The following is a 21,150-nucleotide window of genomic DNA, read 5'->3' on the forward strand; positions in this document are numbered from 1 at the left end:
TATCCAGAAGGGAAAGAGTAACCAGGTGGGTCTCAGGGCATGCCACGTGTGCTGGTCTGGGTCCTGCTCTTGGTCCTTGAGTCTCTGCATCGGTATTCCCCCTACTTTAACTAAATGCCTTTCCCCCCAGACCGAGTGTTTCAACTTCATCCGCTTCCTGCAGCCATACAACACATCCCACCTGTACGTGTGTGGGACCTACGCCTTCCAGCCCAAGTGCACCTACATCGTGAGTGCTGCCCCCTCCCCTGAGCCCTTCCTCACCCTTCTCTGGACCCCTGCCCCGCATCTCATTCTCATGTCTGTTCTCTGCTCTAGGATATGCTCACTTTAGAGCATGGAGAGTTTGAGGATGGAAAGGGGAAGTGTCCCTATGACCCAGCTAAGGGCCACACTGGCCTCCTTGTGGGTGAGTGAGTGGCTATGCCTGCTGCAGGGTGGGGGAGTCCCTAGGATTTGTCCCCACTCTGGGGCTGCATGGCCTCGGCATAGCTTCCCCTCACTGCTGGCCTGTTTCCCATAGATGGCGAGTTGTACTCAGCCACGCTCAACAACTTCCTGGGCACGGAACCTGTCATCCTGCGTAACATGGGGCCCCACCACCCCATGAAGACAGAGTACCTGGCCTTCTGGCTCAACGGTGAGGCCCCAGGAGCTGGCATGGTGCCTGGAAAGCCCTGTGTGGGAGGCACTGTGAGAGCTGCAGGACCCACCACTGACCCTCCTCCTCCTTTTCTGTAGAACCTCACTTTGTAGGCTCTGCCTACGTTCCGGAGAGCTTGGGGAGCTTCACCGGGGACGATGACAAAGTCTACTTCTTCTTCAGCGAGCGCGCGGTGGAGTATGACTGCTACGCAGAGCAGGTGGTGGCTCGCGTAGCCCGCGTCTGCAAGGTACAGAGTCCCTCACAGTGAGCCCTGGGAGCCCGGAGCTGGCCTGACCGGCTGACCGGCAGTGTCCCCTTGCCATCTGCCAGGGAGACGTGGGGGGTGCGCGGACCCTGCAGAGGAAGTGGACCACGTTCCTGAAGGCACGGTTGGTGTGCTCAGCCCCCGACTGGCAGCTCTACTTCAACCAGCTGCAGGCGCTGCACACCCTACAGGACACCTCCTGGCACAACACCACCTTCTTTGGGGTTTTTCGGGCACGATGGTGAGTTGACTGGGAATCCATGAATGGGGAGCGGGTGAGGCATGGCTTATGTGTGCGAGGACCCAGGCAGGACTCTAGGGGATGCCCAGACAGCCAGTTGTCCAGAAGCCAACTTAAGATTCTAGCCACCTGCCCCTTTTCAGAACTCCTGTAGGAGGTGGGCAGTGTCCTTCCCCAGTGGCACTTCTAAGCTGCCAGCTTGTCGCATGTGCCCATGACTGCTGTGTGCTAGATCCTGCCTTCTTACTGCCCTGACCTGGGGTAGAGTGAGCAATAGACCTGACCCTTGCAGTCCCTCCCTTACTGTGACAGGGGCGATGTGGACCTGTCAGCAGTCTGTGAATACCAGCTGGAAGAGATCCAGAGGGTGTTCGAGGGTCCCTATAAGGAGTACCGTGAACAAGCCCAAAAGTGGGGCCGATATACCGACCCAGTACCCAGTCCACGGCCCGGCTCGGTGAGTCCTCTGGGAGATGCATTCCTGCCCTCGGCTCCAGTGACAGTGCCACCAGGCTGACAGCCCCCCTCCAACCCTTTGCAGTGCATCAACAACTGGCACCGCCATCATGGCTATACTAGTTCGCTGGAGCTGCCCGACAACACCCTCAACTTCATCAAGAAGCACCCACTGATGGAGGAGCAGGTGGGGCCTCGGTGGGGCCGGCCTCTGTTGGTGAAGAAGGACACCAACTTCACCCACCTGGTGGCTGACCGGGTGACGGGGCTTGATGGCGCCACCTATACAGTGCTGTTCATTGGCACAGGTAGGCACATGGGTGTTACTGGGAGGCTGCTGGAAGCTGGGCGCAGGCCTGCCTGCCTAGGGCAGAGAAATCTGGAGATGCCCCAGGGCCCTCATGCTCTCAAATTTAAACCCTTCTTTCCCTAACCCCCCCAGGAGATGGCTGGCTGCTCAAGGCCGTGAATCTGGGGCCCTGGGTCCACCTGATTGAGGAGCTGCAGGTGTTTGAGCAGGAGCCTGTGGAAAGCCTGGTCCTGTCCCGGAGCAAGGTAGTACTGAGGCCCCACCTGCCACTGTCCCGTCCAAGTCCGGGTCCTCTTTCCTGTACTCGGCCAGTTCAGAGTGAGAGGGCGCTTAGAGCACCCCGCTTGACTTGGGGCAATTCCAGGAAATCCGCGCGAACGGGATCTGCGCTCCGCAGTAGTTATATTTAGCCAGCTCCCTGTGGGGCTGCCTTCCCAGAATCCGGCCTTGGCAGCTCATCTGCGTAGTCCTCAGACCCCTGGAGGTCGCGCCGTGCTCTCCTGCTGGGGCCTCGTCTGAGGGTGCGGCTGGTGGCAGCCCCCGGAACTCCATTTGTTATGTCGGTTTCCCCGCCAGCCCCTTGACCTCCAGCCCCTTGCCTGCGCCGACCCTCCACCTCCCTCACCCTTTTCTTGAAGTGCTGCTTGCATCTCCCCTCGTGGCAGTGTGTGGCCACCCTGAGTTTTCATGTGCCCACCTTTACCAACTACTGTGGCTCAAATTATTCACCAGGACAGAGACTCATGGCAGAAAGGGAGTCTGGTTGAGAGAACAATACGGGGATGGGCAATCGCCATTCCATGGAGGAAAACACCTTATGCTTTGCTGGTGCTATTGTGAGGCTGGCCTTGAGGAAAACATGTTTCCTGCCCTCTTTGTACTGTCGGGGAGTTGTGTGTGCGTGTGAGAGAGAGGGGGAGGGAGAGATAATGGTTCTCGGCCTAACAACTCAGCTTTCTTTCTAATAAGGTCATGTCTGTAAGATGCTTAGGATTGCCTCTAGCTGACAGAAGCCCTGCGTGCATTCTTTGGTCCAAAGATCTTCCTCTGCGGGACTTGAGCGCTGCCTGGCTGCCTGTCCTCTGGCGCAGCCCCACTCACCTGCCTCTCGGGCCGCTTGTCTTGCAGAAGCTGCTCTTTGCCGGCTCCCGCTCTCAGCTGGTGCAGCTGCCCCTGTCTGACTGCATGAAGTACCGCTCCTGTGCAGACTGTGTCCTTTCTCGGGACCCTTACTGTGCCTGGAGTGTCAACACCAGCCGCTGTGTGGCTGTGGGTGGCCACCTTGGGTGAGTGGGGCTCTCTGCCTGTGTGGGGCCTCAGGAGGGAAGGACAGAATGGTTGGAATTGGGGTGCTGATGGGTCCTGCTTCCCCCATCAGCTCTCCACTGATCCAGCATGTGGCGGTCTCAGACTCCTCGGGCATTTGTAACCTCCGTGGCAATAAGAAAGGTGAGCTGTCTTATGTTGTTGCCCCCACCCCCTCCAGGGGGATGGACCCTAGAGGGTCTGCACCTCCCTCTGTCCTGGGTTTCTCTGAACTAACTCTCTCCTCCCTGTCCTCTTCCGCTGCAGTCAGGCTCACGCCCAAAAACATCACAGTGGTGGCGGGCACAGATCTGGTGCTGCCCTGCCGCCTTTCTTCCAACCTGGCCCACGCCCGTTGGACTTTTGGGGGCCGAGACCTGCCTGCAGAACAACCTGGCTCTTTCCTCTACGATGCCCGACTGCAGGCCCTGGTCGTGATGGCTGCCCAGCCCCGCCATGCTGGGGCCTACCACTGCTTTTCCGAGGAGCAGGGGGCACGGCTGGCTGCCGAAGGCTACCTGGTGGCTGTGGTGGCTGGCCCATCGGTGACCCTGGAGGCCCGGGCACCTCTGGAAAACTTGGGGCTGGTGTGGCTGGCGGTGGTGGCCCTGGGAGCCGTGTGTTTGGTATTGCTGCTTCTGGTTTTGTCGCTGCGCCGGCGGCTGCGGGAGGAGCTGGAAAAAGGTGCCAAGGCGGCCGAGAGGACCCTGGTATACCCCCTGGAGCTGCCCAAGGAACCCACCAGCCCCCCCTTCCGGCCTGGCCCTGAGACAGATGAGAAACTCTGGGATCCTGTTGGCTACTACTACTCAGACGGCTCCCTCAAGATTGTGCCTGGACACGCCCGGTGCCAGCCCGGAGGTGGGCCCCCTTCTTCACCTCCTGGCATCCCTGGTCAGCCCCTGCCTTCTCCAACTCGACTTCACCTGGGGGGTGGGAGGAACTCAAACGCCAACGGTTATGTGCGCTTACAACTAGGAGGGGAGGACCGGGCAGGGCTGGGGCACCCCCTGCCCGAGCTCGCTGACGAACTGAGGCGCAAACTGCAGCAGCGCCAGCCACTGCCGGACTCCAACCCCGAGGAGTCGTCAGTATGAGGGGACGCCCCCGCGGCAGCAGCGTGGGATATACAGCCCCTACTTTTGCACAGGCACCAGCTACCTCAGGGACATGGCGCGGGCACCTGCTCTGCCTGGGACACGCCCTGCCCAGCACCCGTCCGGCCATGAGGACCTGCTCTGTTCAGCACGGGCACTGCCACTCGGTGTGGCTCACCAGGGCTCCAGCCTCACAGAAGGCCTCTTCCTCCTCTCTGTGAGGGGCTGTGAATCATGGACACATGGGACCCCAGCAGCCAAAACGTAACAAGGCAGAAATTAGAGGGAGGGTGTGTGTGTGTGTGTGTGTATGTGTGTGTGTTTGTGTTTGCGTGTCTGCACACGTGCGTGGTAGTGAGAGAGAGACATACTCTTTCTGTTTCTGTCACGTCTTCCCTTGGCCTGGGGTCTTCCTGGTGAGCCATTGGAGCTATGAAGGGGAAGGGGTTGCATCACTTTGCCTCTCCTGCCCCCATCTGTCCCTGGAGGGCAGTGATGTACATATGGGGGTGGGCTGGGCAGTGTGTGTGCCCCTCTGGAGGAGTGCAAGGCCCTGGGGTGGGCCTAATCCTGCTCCTAGGGCTGTGAATGTTTTCAGGGTGGGGGGAGGGAGATGGAGTCTCCTGCGTGTTTTGGGGGAAGGGTGGGAGGGGCTTCCCACTTGGCCCTGGGGTTCAGTGGTGTTTTATACTTGTCCTCCTTTACAGGGCTGGGAAAGGTTGTGTGGGGGGAAGGGGAGGGGAAAGGACAGGGTGGGCATGCTGTGGTTAGAGGCATAGCCTCTCCCAGCCCTAGGAGGAGGGCTCCTAACAGTGTAACTTATTGTGTCCCCGCGTATTTATTTGTTGTAAATATTTGATTATTTTTATATTGTCAAATAAAATGAAGAAAATGAAACTCTGATGGGGGTAAGACATTGAACTAAAATCTCTGGATGCCAAGAGGAAAGGCCTCCCTGTGGGTTGAGTGAGACAGAACTGCTTTCCCCCCACCTCCCAGGCAGCTGCCCCTCCCGTCCCGTCTGCCTATGCCCCTCTGGAGGAGGGGGCAACCAGGCGTTAGTATTTTCCCACAGTGATGGCTGTGGGGCTGGGAACCAGACCAGGGCCACAGCCTCTTGGGAGCCAGCCTGGCTTCTGGCCAAAGGGAGAAGTCAGGGCATTGGGAGTCCAGGCTGGAGAGGACAGGGCTGGCTTCCCAGAACTCCGGGGCAGGGGAAGTAGGAGGGAGGGGACCAAAGGAGGCAAACTTCCTAGCAGCAGTTGAAGGCTGTGTGAGGATGGGCTTTCAACTAGCGCAGGGGAGGAAGATTACACTGCATCTTTCTCCCCTCTGGGAATGCTGGGGTCAAGCTTCCCACTGCCACCCACTGTCCTATCAAGTAGTTGAGACCCAGCTTGGATGCTGTAATTCATTCCCATAGAGGCAGGAATTAGGTATCCTGTACACTTGACAGGTCTAGGGCGCCTGCTGTAACTGGACTAGATGGCTGTCCTGGGTGCCTAAAGTTGCAGGTGAGGACTGGGCTCTGCTAACTATACTGCTTTTCCTGCATAAATAGTAAACAGCCCGAAAGGTATTTCCACATATTATGAGGATTGCTTCAATAAACTGCACCCACTGCGGGGTTGATGGGTTCTACACTACCCAAGGCCTTGTCCTTGGCAAGGCAGGTTGTGACCACCTGCCTCTCACCGGTTTTCAAGAAACAAGCAGGAGCCTGGTGGAGAGGGAGGGTGTCGCTGGGCCTAGAATTGCAGCGCTTTGCAGGGGTCACTGCACTGCCACCCCTTGGCTTCCTGGGCCAGGGTGGTGCTGCACAGAGGAGGTGAAGGTCCACGGCGCCCGCCAGATGCCTCCCTGCTCCGGGGCGCCCCGTGGGACAGGGACTGCCCGAGGGACGCTGGAGGGCTCAGCTCCGGCCAGTGCGGTGCGCTCCAGGCCGCGCTGCCCGCCTGCTGCCCGCGCCCTGCCCGCCTGCTGCCCGCGCGGCTCCGCTTAGCCCAGGGCGCCCCCGCGCGGCCGCCTCGGGACGCGCCCCGGCGCCACAAGCCCCGCCCCGCCGCCGCCATTGGCTCTCGCGCCGAGGCCTGGACGCTTGACTGGTCGGCCCGGCGGGGCGCGGGGCTCGGGGACAACCGCGGCCGCCGAGCGCGCCCGCCCCGCCCGCCGAGGCCGCGCCCCGGCAGCTGGTGGGCGGACGGACGCGGACATGGCGGCGCCGGGTCCCTGCGCCGACGGCCCCTGCTGCTCCCGCCCCGGTGCGGTGGCCGGCGTGCAGCAGACGCTGGACGAGATGGACTTCGAGAGGGGTGAGGGCCGGGGGCCGGCGGGCCCGGGCGGGAGGCGTCCGGCGCGCCCCAGGACCGCGGAGCAGCGGGCGCGCCCGGAGCTGGGGGGCCGGCCCGGCCGCACCCCGGCCTCTGGCCTGGTGGCAGCGCCTGCGGGCGGTTGCCCCCGGGCCTCGCGCTGCCCAGAGCCCGCCAGGGACCTGGCACGAGCTCGGCAGGAAGGGAAACTGAGGTGTTGGTTTCGGTAAGTTCCCTCAGTGGCGGGACCGGCCCGGTACCTGCCCGGGAGACCCTGGGAGACCCAGGCCTGCTCGGGTGTGGAGAGGGCCCGGGGAGCCGAATCTGACCCCCACCCTGGCTGGTGGAGCTGCGCTCCGTGAACCCCGGGTGTGGGGGGGTGTCGGGCCGGGTACTTGGTTTAGCTGTGGAAGAAATGGCCCTGGAGGCAGGTGATGTTCTCCCTACCTCCCAGGCCCAGACAGGGCACTCTCCGGTGGCCTCAGCGCAGCAGTGGCTGGTCCAGTTCTGACGCTGTCATCAGGTGTGGGGTCGATGCTGCTGCTTTCTGGGCATTCCCGCTTAGCTTTCTAGAAAGTGGCTCTTGCTCCTGCTGACTTGCCCCCACTGCCATCCTCTGGACTACTGAAGTAGTTCTCGCAGCTTTCCCCTCTGATGGTGTTTTCCACTCTGCATGCACACAAGCCAGAGGAACCTTTTGAAATTATTGAATCATGCTCAGCGAAATAAGCCAGAAAGAAAAAGAAAAATACCGGATGGTCTCACTCAGAGCAGGAATTTAGAAAACCTAAATAAGGGACCAGGAAAAAACCTAATTATAATAAAGTAAAATTCAAAATCAACAAGCAACTATAAACCAGGGACACACTACAGGGAGGGAGGAGGGAGTAGGATCAAAAGGGTGGTGGGAATTGTATGGCGATGAAAATGCATACATTGTGCAAAAAATGAGAAATGATGTAAAAATGTATAAAATAAAAATAAATAAGTGAAATTCAATAAATAAATTGAATTAGATAATTATTCTGCTTTTAAAATAGATCCAGATCCCCCATATGGTTTACCAAACTCTGCACGATCTAATTCGTCTTTGTCCTCATTTTATTTCTCATCCTTTTCTTTCTCCAATCATATAGTTCAGCCACACGGGGCTTGTACTAGTAAGTAGATACCAGGGTTGCTGCAGACAGCTCCCCATAAGAAAGAATTATTTGGCCCAAAATGTCAGTTGTGCTGCTTGTTGAGAAAGAAACCTTGTCCTAACCAAAGTGGGTCCCTTACCCCTCAGCTTAATTTGATATATCCCTTGCTTTCATCAAAGCATTTTCCACAAACTGCCATTTATTGTGTGCTGACTCATTTATTGTCTCTTTTTGTGTGTGAACTGGTTTTTCTTCAAATCATGTCGTCTTTCTAGATTCATTTTACTTTTCCCTCTGTCTCTAGTGAATCCTCTCACCCCCCTGGCCTGTACCCCAGTTCCTGTATGCATAAATAAATCAATCTTTAAAAAAAAGTCTGCTGGCGCACAGACCTCTCCTGCTGTGCCCACTGCTCCCCTCAGCAGTGCGTTTTGTCAGTCTGTCTGTTCTGCTCCCACTCTGGCTCTGGTGAATTCTCTCACCCTCCCGTGCTTCTGACTGTACCCAGTGCTTGTATAAATAAATAAATAAAATCTTTTTTTTTAAAAAAAGTCTGCTGATAATATGATGGTTACTCTTCAATGATCCTTTCTTTGTGGTAACTTTTTTTTTTTTCCCATAGAGGCATGTTTTATTTATTTATTTGTTTGTGTGTTTATACATGCACTGGGTACAGTCAGAAGTGCGGGAGGGTGAGAGAATTCACCAGAGCCAGAGCGGGAGCAGAGCAGGCCTAAGGACCGAAGGACACTGCTGAGGAGAGCAGCGGGCGGCAGGAGAGGTCTGCGCACCATGCGGGACCCTACTCTGGTGGCCGGGGAGCAGCCCAGGATCGAACCGGCGCCGCTGAGGTCGCGGGCAGCTTCGCAACCCAGCGCTCAATCGCTGCGCCACCGGGGAGGCCCTCTTTGTGGTAACTTTTAATGTTCTCATTATTCTTGATCAGTTCACATGCTAGATTTTTTTTTTTCCCCTAAAGATTTATTTATTTACTTACTTTTATTTATACAAGCACTGGGTACAGTCAGAAGCACGGGAGGGTGAGAGAATTCACCGAGCCAGAGCGGGGAGCAGAGCAGGCAGAAGGACCGAAGCACACTGCTGAGGGGAGCAGCGGGCGGCAGGAGAGATCTGCGCGCCATGTGGGACCTTCCTCCGGTGGCCGGGGAGCAGCCGGGGATCGAACCGGCGCTGCAGAGGCCGCGGGCAGCTTCGCAACCCAGCGCTCAACCGCTGCACCACCGTGGAGGCCCTAGATTTGGTTTTATTAACCCTAGTTGGGGTTTAATGTGGTTAATCATCTGAGGATTCATTGTTTTTACTTCTGGATAATTTTCAGATGTTTTCCCAAATATTGCCTATCTGCCATTGTGTGTCTAGTTTCTAGTTTTCTCTAGTTTTGGAACCCCCATCATGCTGCCCCATTCTGTCTTCCATGTTTCTTACCGCTTGAATATTTTTCTCTTTACCACTCTGCATTCTGGGCGATTTCCAAATCATTAATTCTCTTCAACTGCGTCTGCAGTAACTGTCAACCATCTATTGTTGCTTTATTTGAATGATTCCACTTTTTAATTTACTGACTTTGATTTCAGATCTTTTTTTTTAACCCTAATGTTCTGTTGATTTGTGTTTTCCATTCCTTCATCTATGTGAACACATTAAATGCTCTTTTAGAGTGTGTTATAATGGCTATTTTTTGAGACATGTAATTTGCCATTTGGCTTATGGAGGCATTCCTATAGGACTTTCATTTTTTGGTCTTTCCTTGATGTAACATTGCATTATAACATTATAGAAGTTTCATGTGTCATTATAAGCCCACGTCTGTATATAGCACATTAAGTTCACCACGAAAAGTCCACTTACGTCCTCCATACAGTTGATCCATTTTATCTGATTTACTCACCCCACCCCACTCAGTTCCTTTCCCTTCTGGTAGTCAACAGTTTGGTCTTTTTTTTTTTTTTTTTTTAAGATTTCTTTTTTTATGCAAACAAGACAAGAACTGCAGTGGAGGCCAGAGGTCCGGGGAGGTGGGGGAAGTGGTGACAGGATTCACCAGAGACAGTGGGGAACAGAACAGGCAGATCTACTGAAATACACTGCTGAGAGGACCAGAGGGAGAGACAAGAGAGATCTGCTGCGCCACGTGGGTCAGCTCCCTGACCACTGGGATTGAACTCGTGCTGCAGTGGCTGCCGATAGCTTGATAGTGCTGTCTTTAACTCCTGCACCACCAGGGAGGCCCGCAATACTTTGGTCTTATAGTTTAAAAGTTTGTTTTATTCATTTATTTGTTTTGTTCTCTATATACCACGTAAGAGTAAAGTCATATTGTGTTTATCTTTTTCCATCTGGCTTATTTCACTAAGCATAATACACTCTAGGTTCATCCATGTTGTTGCAAATGGCAGGATCTGCAACATCTTTTTTTAAAATAACTGAGCAGTATTATATATTGCATATATATGCCACGTCTTCTTATCCAGTCATCTGTTGGACAGTTAGGTTGTGGGTAATTGTATATATAAATGCAATGAACTTAGGGGTGTGTGTATGTCTTCTAAATTAGAGGTAAGGGCCTTCCTGGTGGCGTAAGGGGTTAAGTTTCAGCACCATGAAGCTAAAGGCAGCCACTGCAGCTTGATCCCTGGCCAGAGAGCTGACCCACATGGCACAGCAGACCTCTTCAGTCTTACCTGCTGCCCCCCGCAGCAGTGTATTTCAGTCAATCCACCTGTTCTACTCCCCACTCTGTTTCTGGTGAATCCTCTCACCACGCCCCGCCCCTCGCACCTCTGGCCTACACCCCAGCTCTTGTATGCATAAATAAATAAATAAATCTTTTTTAAAAATTAGAGGTAAAAGAGGCATGGAAATGTCCCCAGATGTTCAGCATTATTCATTACTTTGGTCGTCTTTCCACAGGAATCTGGTCAGCAGCCCTGAATGGAGATCTGGGTCGAGTGAAGTATTTAATCCAGAAGGCAGCAGACCCTAGTCAGCCTGACTCAGCTGGCTACACGGCTTTGGTGAGCTGGAGAGGAACACAGGGTCAGATGAGAGAGATGCTCTCAATGGGAGGTACCGGCCTGAGGAGGGATGGACGTTTTGCTTTCTTCTCTCCCAGCAAGATTTCCATGAGAAAAATTATCACGTGAAACTAGGTTTTGTAAATTAGTGTAAGGGTTTCACATCCATTATTTAATTCCATTTTCATAATGATTCTCTGAGGTAGGAATGATTATCATCCCATTTTCCTGATTGAGGAAACTGATGCTAGAAATGAAGACACTTGCCAGGTGACACAGCTAATGCAAGTAGCACTTGAGATGATTCCAGGCCGCTTGGTCCACCACACATTACTCACCTGGACTCTGCTCTGTGACTTTGTGTGACTTCAGTCTCTGTTCCCTGCAGCACTATGCCAGCCGCAATGGGCACTATGCTGTATGCCAGTTCCTACTGGAAAGCGGGGCGAAGTGTGATGCCCAAACCCATGGGGGTGCCACTGCCCTGCACCGGGCCAGCTACTGCGGGCACACTGAGATTGCACGGCTTCTGCTTTCGCATGGGTCCAACCCCAGACTGGTTGATGATGATGGCATGACCAGTCTACATAAGGTATGCCCTTTGCCCCCTCAGCATATGCTTCTGTCATTACAAAAGCTCTGATGTGCTCACTGTAGAAAGCACGAGGAAACAGAAAAGCATAGTAGAAAAGTAGAAAATAAAACTCACTTGTAATGTCAGTGCTCACCTGTCATCGCTCTGCATGTAAATTAGAATTAAACAGACTGTCATTTTTTTCTTTCCCTTAGTGATATGTCATCAATGCTATTAGTTTTCTGAACTTACTATTGTCTATCCCTGTAGTCCACTTTCCATGCTGTAGCCAACAAGATTATCAAACTTTTCCTGATTAGAAATACCTGCACAGTGTAAAGAGTTTGAGGAGTACAAAATGGTGTATCATGAAAATGAGTTTCCCCTTCCACCCCTGGCCTTTTGTCCCTCAGTCTTCCAGGTCACCTCCCTTAAGGCACCTCTTCTCTGACTTCTTACGTATGTTTGAGAAGTGGTTTATGCATTGTTGTGGTAGATGTGTGTGCGTTTATCCCTCTCCTGCCCACTTGATTTTCTCACCACAGGATGGTTTTTTAAAATTTTTTTAAAAATTTATTTATGCATACAAAAACTGGGCTACAGGCCAGAGGTGTGGGAGAAGGGTGAGAGGATGCACCAGAGACAGAGTGGGGAGCAGAACAGGCAGACTGACTGAAATACACTGCTGAGGGGAGCAGGGGGTGAGACAGGAGAGGTCTGCTGCGTGATGTGGGTAACTCCCTGGCTGGCTGGGGATAGAACTCATGCTGCAGATAGCTTGATAGTGCTGTCTTTAACCCCTGTGCCACCAGGGAGGCCCTCTGTACTGGTTTTTAATGTGCAGACCTGGACAAAGAAATCACCCCTGAGCAAAGGACACAAGAGAGAACAACTCAAGCTCACCACCAGCTAGGCACTGGGCACTCGGCCAGTCTGCATGGGAGCCATGGGGACTTGGTAGAAAATAGGGGAAACCTTCTCCAATAGCCAGTGTCTCCACTTTCATGAGACCTTTTTTATTTTATTTTATTTATATATATTTTTAAGATTTATTTATTTTTAAAAGCACTGGGGTACAAGCCAGAGGCACAGGAGGGTGAGAGAATTCACCAGAGACAGAGCAGGGAGCAGAACAGGCAGACGGACCAAAGCCACTGTGAGGGGAGCAGTGGGCGAGGCAGGAGACGTCTGCTGCGCCATGTGGGTTTCTCCCTGGCTGGCGGGGAATCGAACCAGTGCTGCAGAGGCTGCGGACAGCTTCACAGCGCTGTGCTCAACCTGCTGCACCATTGGGGAGGCCCCATGAGACCTTTTTCAGGAGAAAGATATGTCCAGAAGTGGATGGAGCAGGAAAGTGAGGGTCTGACTTTTGATTCAGGGCTCTCTCTCCACAGGCTGCTGAGAAGGGTCACATGGACATTTGCTCGCTCCTGTTACAGCACAGCCCGGCCCTGAAGGCCGTCCGGGATCGGAAGGCACGACTAGCATGTGACCTGCTGCCCCACAACAGTGATATGCGGGACCTGCTGGCCAGCTGAGTCACCACCTCTGTGTCTGGCTGTAGTGCAAGGGCACACAGGCTGGCACTCCCAGCCCCTGCTGTGGTCAGCATCCATGCTGTAGGGTGCGAATCTGAGGCCTGAAGGCCCAGGAAGAGCCCCATCTGGCCACTGGAACAGGGGGGGTTGATTAGGTTGGGACTGCAAGCACTTAAGCCTGGGCAGATGGTCATACTCTACGTAGTTCCTGTGGAAATTATTAATAAAGTTATATCTTAACCTCATCCCATGCACAAAAATAAATTCCAAGTAAAAATAAAAACAAAATTGTGTAAATATAAGAAGAAACTATGGAATGTATGACAAATTAAAAGCTGCTTTTTAGCCAAGTGACCTTATACAAGTCACTGGGTCCTCTTCCCTGTTTTCTCATCAGTAAGATGAGAATGAGGGCCTCCCCTGGTGGCGCAGCGGTTGAGCGCTGGGCTGCAAGGCCCGCAGCCTCTGCAGCACCGGTTCGTTCCCCGGCTGCCAGCGAGGGTCCCACAAAAAAAAAAAAAAAAAAAAAAAAGATGAGAATGATTATAATAGGCCCTCCCTCAAGGTCATGGTGGGGATTAAACAAGTGAATATATGGAGAGAGGGCCAGAGTGCCGGCGTGCTGGCACACTGCAAGCAGTATATGGGCGCACTACTCCCCTAGACCTAGTCAGCACTTGTTTTTATATCATAATGGCACACACCTTAGCAATCCAGTAGATTTTAAGTTTTCTTTTGCATTGCTGAATCCTAGTAAGGTTGAAGACCTGTCTTTTGTGAACCTCTCCATGCCCTTTGTCTATTTAAACTTTTTTTCCTTATCATTGATTCATGGGAGTTGTCTATACGTTCTGGATATTGATCATATGCTAATATATATACTTTTTCATACTGTCACTTTATTGATACCTATTTATGGAAATGGGTGCAGCCAGTTTAAACAAGCAGAGTTAATTTGCTATATCCATGGCTACCTAGAGAATATTCATCCATGTATGCAAAGATACTTATTTACAGAGGCATTTGACAAAGACATGCTTAGGAACATGATGTGTAATGTAAAACAGAAATGGAAGTGACCTAATTGCTTCCCGAAAGGGGAAAGGCTAAGTTCTGGCCCATGCAGCATTTGAGCGCAGGGCCTGCTAACGGAGAAAGGCTGCTGGGTGTGGTCACAGTATGCCTCCTAAATGTGTCCACAGAAACGTGTGTACGTGCACAGACTGCACAGGAAAAGTCAAGAGGGTAGTTATTAAACTGGTATACCATGGTCACCCCCGGCCCACTGGGGCAGCAGGAGTGGCTAGTCAAGGGGTCTTGAGCTTTATTTGCTAACTTTGTATTTTTCACAGGGAGTATTTTTTTTTTTAAATAAGTCAGCGGTAATACCAATTAGTTTCACGTGGGAGAAATAACTTTTCTGATGCCTATTGCTGCAAAATGCCCTCACCTTTGAATGTTGAAGGAGAGGAATTTTAGAGTCGGTGGTGGGCAATAGAGTCCAAAGCTAAAGTTTTCATTTTCCTTGTCTGTTTGCGCTCTCCTCTTCCTCATAACCAAAGGCAAGAAATCATCTTTGATATAAAACACCCTGAAGCATAGGGACTGAATTTCTTTAAAAATCTCTGGATTTCCTACTTCTCAAAACTTGGAAGCACTTACAGAGAAGCCAGCTGTGGGGACCAGGCGAGCCCTTTGGGGCCTTGGGCTGTCCTTGACCTGGAATTCTCTCTCCCTCTTGTTCTGGTCATGTCTGCTCATGTTGCTCTCATCCTGGAGTCTTATTTACTAGCTATCGGATTTCCTTCCAAAGGTCAAGGCAGAGTTCAGGGCACAGCTGGGTGAAGGACATGCATGGTGCCTTATGGAGATTTGGGATATTTGACTTTGGTGACTTGGGATTGCTTTGCAATTGGATTAATGGTTCACATTCCGTACTTGGCCCAAGCGGAATCTCCACCTCACCTTCCCTGTGGAAGGGCACTCCTTGCCAGAAGCACATCTGACAGGGGACCTGCATATGGGGCACAGAAGACATCAAGAGACATAAGGTGCTGGTAACAGACTGCTTGGCTCCTGATGGTGGTATAATTTGGCACATTGGCCAAGTGGTGAGGGAGTGGGGTACCTGGGGAAGAAAACCACCAAGAATAGGGAGGGCAGCCCTGAAACTTGCTAGGAGCTGGGTGATCACTTGAAGCCTGATTTCCTCATGTAGGTGCTGTGAGGATTCGTGAGGCAGAAGTTAGCCTCTTGGGCCTGTCCTTCCTGGGTCCTCTTTAGCATTCTGGGCTTTTGCTAGGGCAGCTGGACTGTCTGTCTGTCAGGGGCTCAGGTAGTCAAACCAATAGCAATATGGAGACTCACAGCCAACTCCTTTTCACGAGTGGTGTCTAGACTTAGAAGAGTGGGAAACATTCCCCCCGGATCTGGGCTAGCGGCCCAGGCACCCTAAGACATGTGCTTATTGGTTAAATTACCCCTGACTAAGTGTGGGGGGTGGCACAGGTGCAGGATAGTGGGTGTCTGAGGATGCAACTGACTCAGCTCAAAACAGCTCCACTGCCATCAGCAAGCTGCATGCCCACACGGGTATTTTGGTAGGTGTTACAGAGCCACAGAGTTATCTGGCACAGGTGCCAGCCTCTGCCCTGCCTGCCAGGAGACAGCTCTCCTATAAAAGGGCTGAGCAGCTCAGTCCCTGTACTGGGGGGTGTGAGGAGCAGGGGGGACCATGGACCTCATCAGCATCCAGCAGTTGGTAAGGACCTGGAGGCGCGGGGTGGGAGGTCGGCTGATGGCTATCCCCCACCCCCAAGACCATCTCAGCAGACTGAGGAGGCTGGCTGGAGGGTAGGCAGCTTCTGGCTGTGACCTCAGGATCGGGCATCAAGAGCAGAAACATGCAGTTCTTTTCTGGTTTGCTTAATTCTCATGAGAAGTGGTGAGGGCTCAGGGAGCAGGAGAGGGAGACCAAATGGGACATGTCAGATGAAGGTAGACGTGAAAACCCGAGTTACTGAGTTCCACCCAGACCATGATGGCAGAAGGTGAGCAGGGAGTGGCAGGTTACCCCAGAAGACACAAGTATGGCTCAACTGCCATGCTGGCCCTTGCTCTAGAAACGGTCCAGAGGCTCTAGCTGCCCTGATGGAGGGAGAAGGCTGCTGGTGTGCACCCAGGGCAGTGAGAGGAAGGGACGTCTTGGGCATGTTTTGGTGAGGCAGGGCATAGTGGAAGGTGTAACACTGTCCAGCCAGCCCCCACTGGCAGGGTCTTTGCTGGACAACAGGCTGCTGGGCCCGGGGAATGTTCAGTTATGAGTTTGCTTTGGAAGGAAATACAGTCGCGTGTGGTCAGAAGCCCTAGGCACTGCCATTCTATCATTCCAACCCTTCTCTCCCACTAACATGCTATTCCCAATGCTCCCTGGGTCCTGAATTTTTGGGGACGGGGGCAGGGGAGGGAAGAATGGATCTTGGTTGGGTGGGGCCAGTCCCAAGCACAAGTCCCAGTGACTCATTGCATCTTTGCAGCTCTGTGAGGTAAATGCTAGCTTGACCCCTCTTCACTGATGAAGCTTCATGAGGTGCCAAGATCTGAACCTAGGAATTCAGAATTTTATTCAGGATGCATCTCCTCTGTTCCGCTGAGCTTGGGGTCAGGTGTACTTATGGTGTGATCTGATAGGAATAAGGTCAACATCCCACGAGGGAATTTGAACTGTCATCTGCCCTGAGCTGTCTGGGCCACAAGCCCAACAGTATAAATAGATGTGGTGTCATGCCCCCACCCTGTGTTTCTGCTGATAGGACAGGGTAGGCGGCACTCAAGTCACCACCTGGGCCTTGAGAGGCACTAAGCTGGTGACAGCCAGCAACAACCATGGGCACCAGGGAGCATGCCAACACTCCCGACCCTGGAAAGCTTTGAGAAGGGTCAAAGCTTAATTCTCTGGGGTCAAAGCTTAATTCTATAGGGTCAAAGCTATAGCTCTGAGATCCAGAGACGTAATCTTGGTTATGTCCACCCTGTCAGGACTCCCCTGTGCCGCACACCTATATTTTCTAACAGCTCCTTATTTTTCTGATTGTTTATCCTGTTCCTACAGGTAAGTGGAGAAGGAGCTGGAAAGAAAGTGTTGGGATATGGACATGGAGTTCCTGATCCTGGAGGCTGGCCTAGTGATTGGAGGCTGGGGCCCCAAGAGGCTGCGGCCCGGGAAAGGCAGAAGCTGGAAGAAGAGAAGAAGAAGAAAGTGAGTGTGGAGTTGGGGCTGGAGTGGTCCTTGTGAACAGTGAGGGTCTTGGGGCCCAGGGCCTGCCAGCCTAAGTGGCTGGGTTTCTCCTATGGGCAGGGAAGTGAAACCACCATGAGCCTCCCCAAGGTGCCCGTGACCACTGGCTGATGTCTGGCATCGTCTTCTCTTCTGCCCCAGCTACAACGATTTAACAGTTCCAGAGTTAACCTAGAGACTCTGGCTGACTTGGAAAACTTGGTTCAGAGACGAAGAGAAAAGCGACTGAAACTGAAACTGAAACGCAGAGTCCCCCCCAAGGCACCTGAGCCAGTGGTTAAGGTGAGTGAGAGGTTGTGGGTGCAGACACTGGACTTGAGCTCACGAGGGACAGCTTCCCGTCCCCGTGGGAGGGTTTGGGGAAGGTGGCCAGACACCGCTGGCCACAACTGCAGTCAACTGCCAGAAAAGTTCATTTTCCAGGGCTGCTGAAACAAGTAGCACAGGCTGTGGGGCTTAAACAACAGAACGTTATCATTTCAAGGGTCTGGAGGCTCAAAGTCCCAGATCAGGTTGGTGCAGGGCTCATTCCAAGGGCTGAGAGGGAGAATCTGTGCAGGCCTCTTGGCCCTGGTGACGGGCAGTACTCTGCGGTGCTCCTTGGCTTGTATGTGTGTCCTCCCCACCTCTGGCTTGGTCTTCACACGGTATATACCACATGTCTAAGCGTCCCCCTTCAATGGACCCGTCACACTGGATCAGGGCACACTTTATTCAAGTAACTGATGATAGCCACGGCAAAACCTATTTCCAAATAAGGTCAAATTCTGAGGTATTAGGGATTAAGACTTAAATATACAAACTTTGTAGGGGACCACTAGTCAACCGCATAATACACCCCCACCCCCATAGCTATTCAGCCAGACCCTCCTGGGGTAGGTTCTTTAAAATCTATTATTTGTACACGCCAACAGCTTGCTGGTTCTTAGTCAGCTCTTTAGAAGCCACTGGGCTAGACTGTGGTTAGACCCCACTGGTTGAAGCTGTGATAGAGACCTACAATTCTAGGGAGTGACTTGGTCTTGTTCCTCAATTTACCCAGCAGCAACCCCAGGCCCAGCTGGAGTCTGTGGACCTGGAGGCATTCTTGAAGGCAGCTGCTGAGAACCAGGAGGCCCTGATTGACAAGTACCTGGCAGATGGAGGGGACCCCAACGCCCATGACAAGGTAGTGGGGGGCAGGGGGTGGTGGCAGGTGAACTGGACCACAGCAGGGGTGTGGTCTTCAGTGTGTTCTAGGAACTGCACTAGGAAACTGCAGGACTTTTTTCTCCTGAGCAAGAGTCCTGTGGTGCCCCCTGAGCCAGGAGGAAGACCTTACCCATTAAGGGGGAGCAGGCAGCTGTCAGGGAACCAGCCCTGGGTGGGACCACTGGGGATGGCTATGTTCCCTCTGCCTAATCTCCTGTCTCCACCCCCAGCTCCACCGCACGGCCCTGCACTGGGCCTGCCTCAAGGGTCACAGCCAGCTTGTGAACAAGCTGTTGGAGGCGGGTGCCGCTGTGGACGCTCGGGACTTGGTGAGAACTGGGGAAGGCCCGTCCTCATGGCACATGCCCTGCCCAGCCTGACAGCATGTCAGAGCACTTTGCTTTTGTTTTACAGCTGGACAGGACACCTGTGTTCTGGGCCTGCCGTGGAGGACACCTGGACATCCTCAAACATCTGCTTAACCAGGGAGCTCAGGTTGATGCCCGGGACAAGGTGAGGACCACAGTGCTGTGGGGATGGCCGATTGGTGGCAAACAAGCTGTGTACTGGAGTGGACCCTGTTCCAGGAGAGAGCATACCCTTGAGATGGGGTGAGCCCCTTGGGGTTGGGGTGATGCTAATTCTCGCTTGTGCCCATAGATCTGGAGCACCCCCCTGCATGTGGCTGTGCGCACAGGACACTGTGACTGCCTGGAGCACCTCATCGCATGTGGAGCCCAGATTAATGCACAGGACAAGGTAGGCGCTTGGTCTTTCTAGTCTGAGGGCAGCTCTACTAGGGGCCAGTCACATGCACCAACCTGTCATTTCCCAAGGTCGGGGAGGTTGGCATGATGTCTTCTTTTTCAAAGGAAGGGGACACAGCACTGCACGAGGCTGTACGTCACGGTCACTACAGAGCCATGAAGGTGCTGCTGCTTTATGGAGCCCAGCTGGGAGTGCGGAACGTGGTGAGGACGAGCAGGCCGGGCCCTGCCCTGAGATGGGTGGGTGGGCCACTCCAGGGGAAGGAAAGAACTGACCCAGCATCTTTATCCCCAGGCTTCCATGACCCCAGTGCAGCTGGCTCGGGACTGGCAGCGGGGCATCCGGGAAGCACTGCAGGCCCATGTTGGGCACCCCCGGACCCGATGCTAGTGATAACAGCAGACCTGCAGGGTCACTCGCAGCCACCATTCCATCCCCTTCCTCTCCCATCCTTACATGACTAAAGCCTCTGCACCCCTGTGGTTCTAACCTCAGTCCCGACACCTCTGAGGGCGCTTGCTCCGGCCTCCAGGGCAGCTCTATGGAGGCTGAGCAGCAGCCCCAACCCTGCAGGTAGACAAGCAGGCTCCCTGGCTTCAAGTCTCAGGGGTGACTCATTCCCTGCCAGGGCTCAAGCTAAGGGGCTGAGGCAGAGGATCACGGGTAAGAGGAAAAGTGGGTCCAGACCAGGATGGAGAATGGGAGCCCAGGATGGAGCAGAAATTGACTCTAAGCCTCGCGCTACCATGGGCTGGCGCTAGATTCCCTCGGTGTCTGCTGAGCCTCAGTCTGGGAGACTGATTCGCCCCTGCCCTGACAGGGCCGGTCTCCTGTCAGGTGGTGATTCAGGGCATGGCTAACAGCTGCCACCAGGGACATACAAAGGCAACTGAAAGGCCATAAAGAGGGTAGGCACTTCTGCAGTCAGTCAAAGCCCTTGGGCAGGGGTTTCTCCAGGTGACTCCACGCCTATCAGCGGCAACCCTGGTAGTGTCTGGAGTGGCTTTAGATACCTTTGGTCTTAGAGACTCTGGAGTTGGGCCTGGTAATCTGGAGGGGGCTGCTCAACAGGTTTGAGGCCCCACTGCAACAGAAGCCCAGTACCAACCTGGTTGCCTCAGAGGCCCTAAGACCAATGATTTGGAGCTCCTCTTTATTTTAGGGAAACCTGTGCCCCCTGGCTTTCCTTGTAGGGGTGTGTGCCTGGGTTCTGGGATTGCTTGTGGCCCACTCAACTTATGGGGTGGTGGCCCGTAACCCTACTTTGCCTCAGGTACTAATATTGCCCTGGGTCTGAAGCCTTTGCCAGGCCCCTGCAGCTGCTGCACCTGCTCTGCTCTATCCCACCTGAGAGGCAGGACACTGAGGGGCTCCATCCAGCGGGGAAGCAGAGGCGGGTTAACTATCTGCTAATTGGTGGCAGTTTTAAGACCCAACTTTACACAGGCTCTTCTAAAGATTCCTTCCTCTTTCCTTGTCCTTTATGTTTCAAGCTGCACCGGTGTAGACCTGTACTACTGGCGAGGCTGGGTCCTTATAAGCCAGAAAGTGAATCTTAGACTCTGCCCTGAACTGAGAAACAGGCTGAGGGATGGGCTGACACTTCGCCCCCCCCCTCATGTCCGTGAGGTACCATTTTGGAGCAATCATTTTTCAGTCTAACTTCAGAGGCCCTCTGAGGCCCAAAACAGGGTTGTTCTTACTATGTGAAGAAACTGACCAGGGCTCCATACCAGGGGCCACACACCCTCCTCCACTTGGGCAGCTCCTGCCCTGTGGTGACGGCCAGTGTCTAACCTGGCACTGGGGCCCGAGGAGAAACAGATATTCAAGTCTATGGAGAAGACAACTCCCCATCTAGAAAATGGGGACACTTAAGTGACAGACAAAACTACCTTTTTATACAGATCAATATTTTTTGTTCATTAAAATTGGTTGCTTATCCAACACAGCCTCATTGTCTGTTCTGGGCTGGG

At 53.4% G+C, this 21,150-nt stretch overlaps 3 protein-coding genes across 4 annotated transcripts in view; all 3 read left to right on the forward strand.

Moving 5' to 3' along the window:
- The window catches only part of SEMA4C (semaphorin 4C), a gene marked incomplete at both ends in the record, with an annotated part of 5,302 nt that extends 982 nt beyond the window's left edge, over positions 1 to 4,320 (forward strand). Inside the window, 12 exon segments of the mRNA XM_084234800.1 lie at positions 8 to 25; positions 131 to 229; positions 319 to 409; positions 524 to 640; positions 742 to 893; positions 977 to 1,152; positions 1,465 to 1,609; positions 1,694 to 1,916; positions 2,051 to 2,163; positions 3,047 to 3,204; positions 3,297 to 3,367; positions 3,491 to 4,320. Of these exon segments, the coding sequence (XP_084090926.1) occupies positions 8 to 25; positions 131 to 229; positions 319 to 409; positions 524 to 640; positions 742 to 893; positions 977 to 1,152; positions 1,465 to 1,609; positions 1,694 to 1,916; positions 2,051 to 2,163; positions 3,047 to 3,204; positions 3,297 to 3,367; positions 3,491 to 4,320 (2,193 nt within the window).
- Positions 4,321 to 6,532: 2,212 nt separating this feature from the next.
- On the forward strand, positions 6,533 to 12,918 carry ANKRD39 (ankyrin repeat domain 39; the record flags this gene model as incomplete). Its single annotated transcript, XM_084235274.1, has 4 exons — positions 6,533 to 6,632; positions 10,703 to 10,806; positions 11,195 to 11,398; positions 12,775 to 12,918. The coding sequence occupies 4 exons, from the start codon at positions 6,533 to 6,535 to the stop codon at positions 12,916 to 12,918; spliced, it is 552 nt and encodes a 183-aa protein (XP_084091400.1).
- Positions 12,919 to 15,630: 2,712 nt separating this feature from the next.
- Positions 15,631 to 19,564, forward strand: ANKRD23 (ankyrin repeat domain 23; the record flags this gene model as incomplete). Of its 2 annotated transcripts, none has more annotated exons than XM_084235881.1 (9): positions 15,631 to 15,679; positions 17,030 to 17,176; positions 17,357 to 17,497; positions 18,258 to 18,383; positions 18,637 to 18,735; positions 18,821 to 18,919; positions 19,067 to 19,165; positions 19,279 to 19,377; positions 19,469 to 19,564. In XM_084235881.1, exons 1-9 carry the CDS (start codon positions 15,653 to 15,655, stop codon positions 19,562 to 19,564), a joined length of 933 nt encoding a protein of 310 aa, XP_084092007.1. In that variant the 5' UTR covers positions 15,631 to 15,652. The 2 variants fall into 2 exon arrangements, with proteins under 2 accessions (XP_084092007.1, XP_084092008.1); XM_084235882.1 differs by having other exon boundaries at positions 18,264 to 18,383.
- Positions 19,565 to 21,150: the final 1,586 nt, after the last annotated feature.

The sequence above is a fragment of the Talpa europaea genome (genome assembly GCF_964194135.1).
Source record: "Talpa europaea genome assembly, chromosome: 6".
In the NCBI taxonomy this organism is placed as follows: Eukaryota; Metazoa; Chordata; class Mammalia; order Eulipotyphla; family Talpidae; genus Talpa; species Talpa europaea.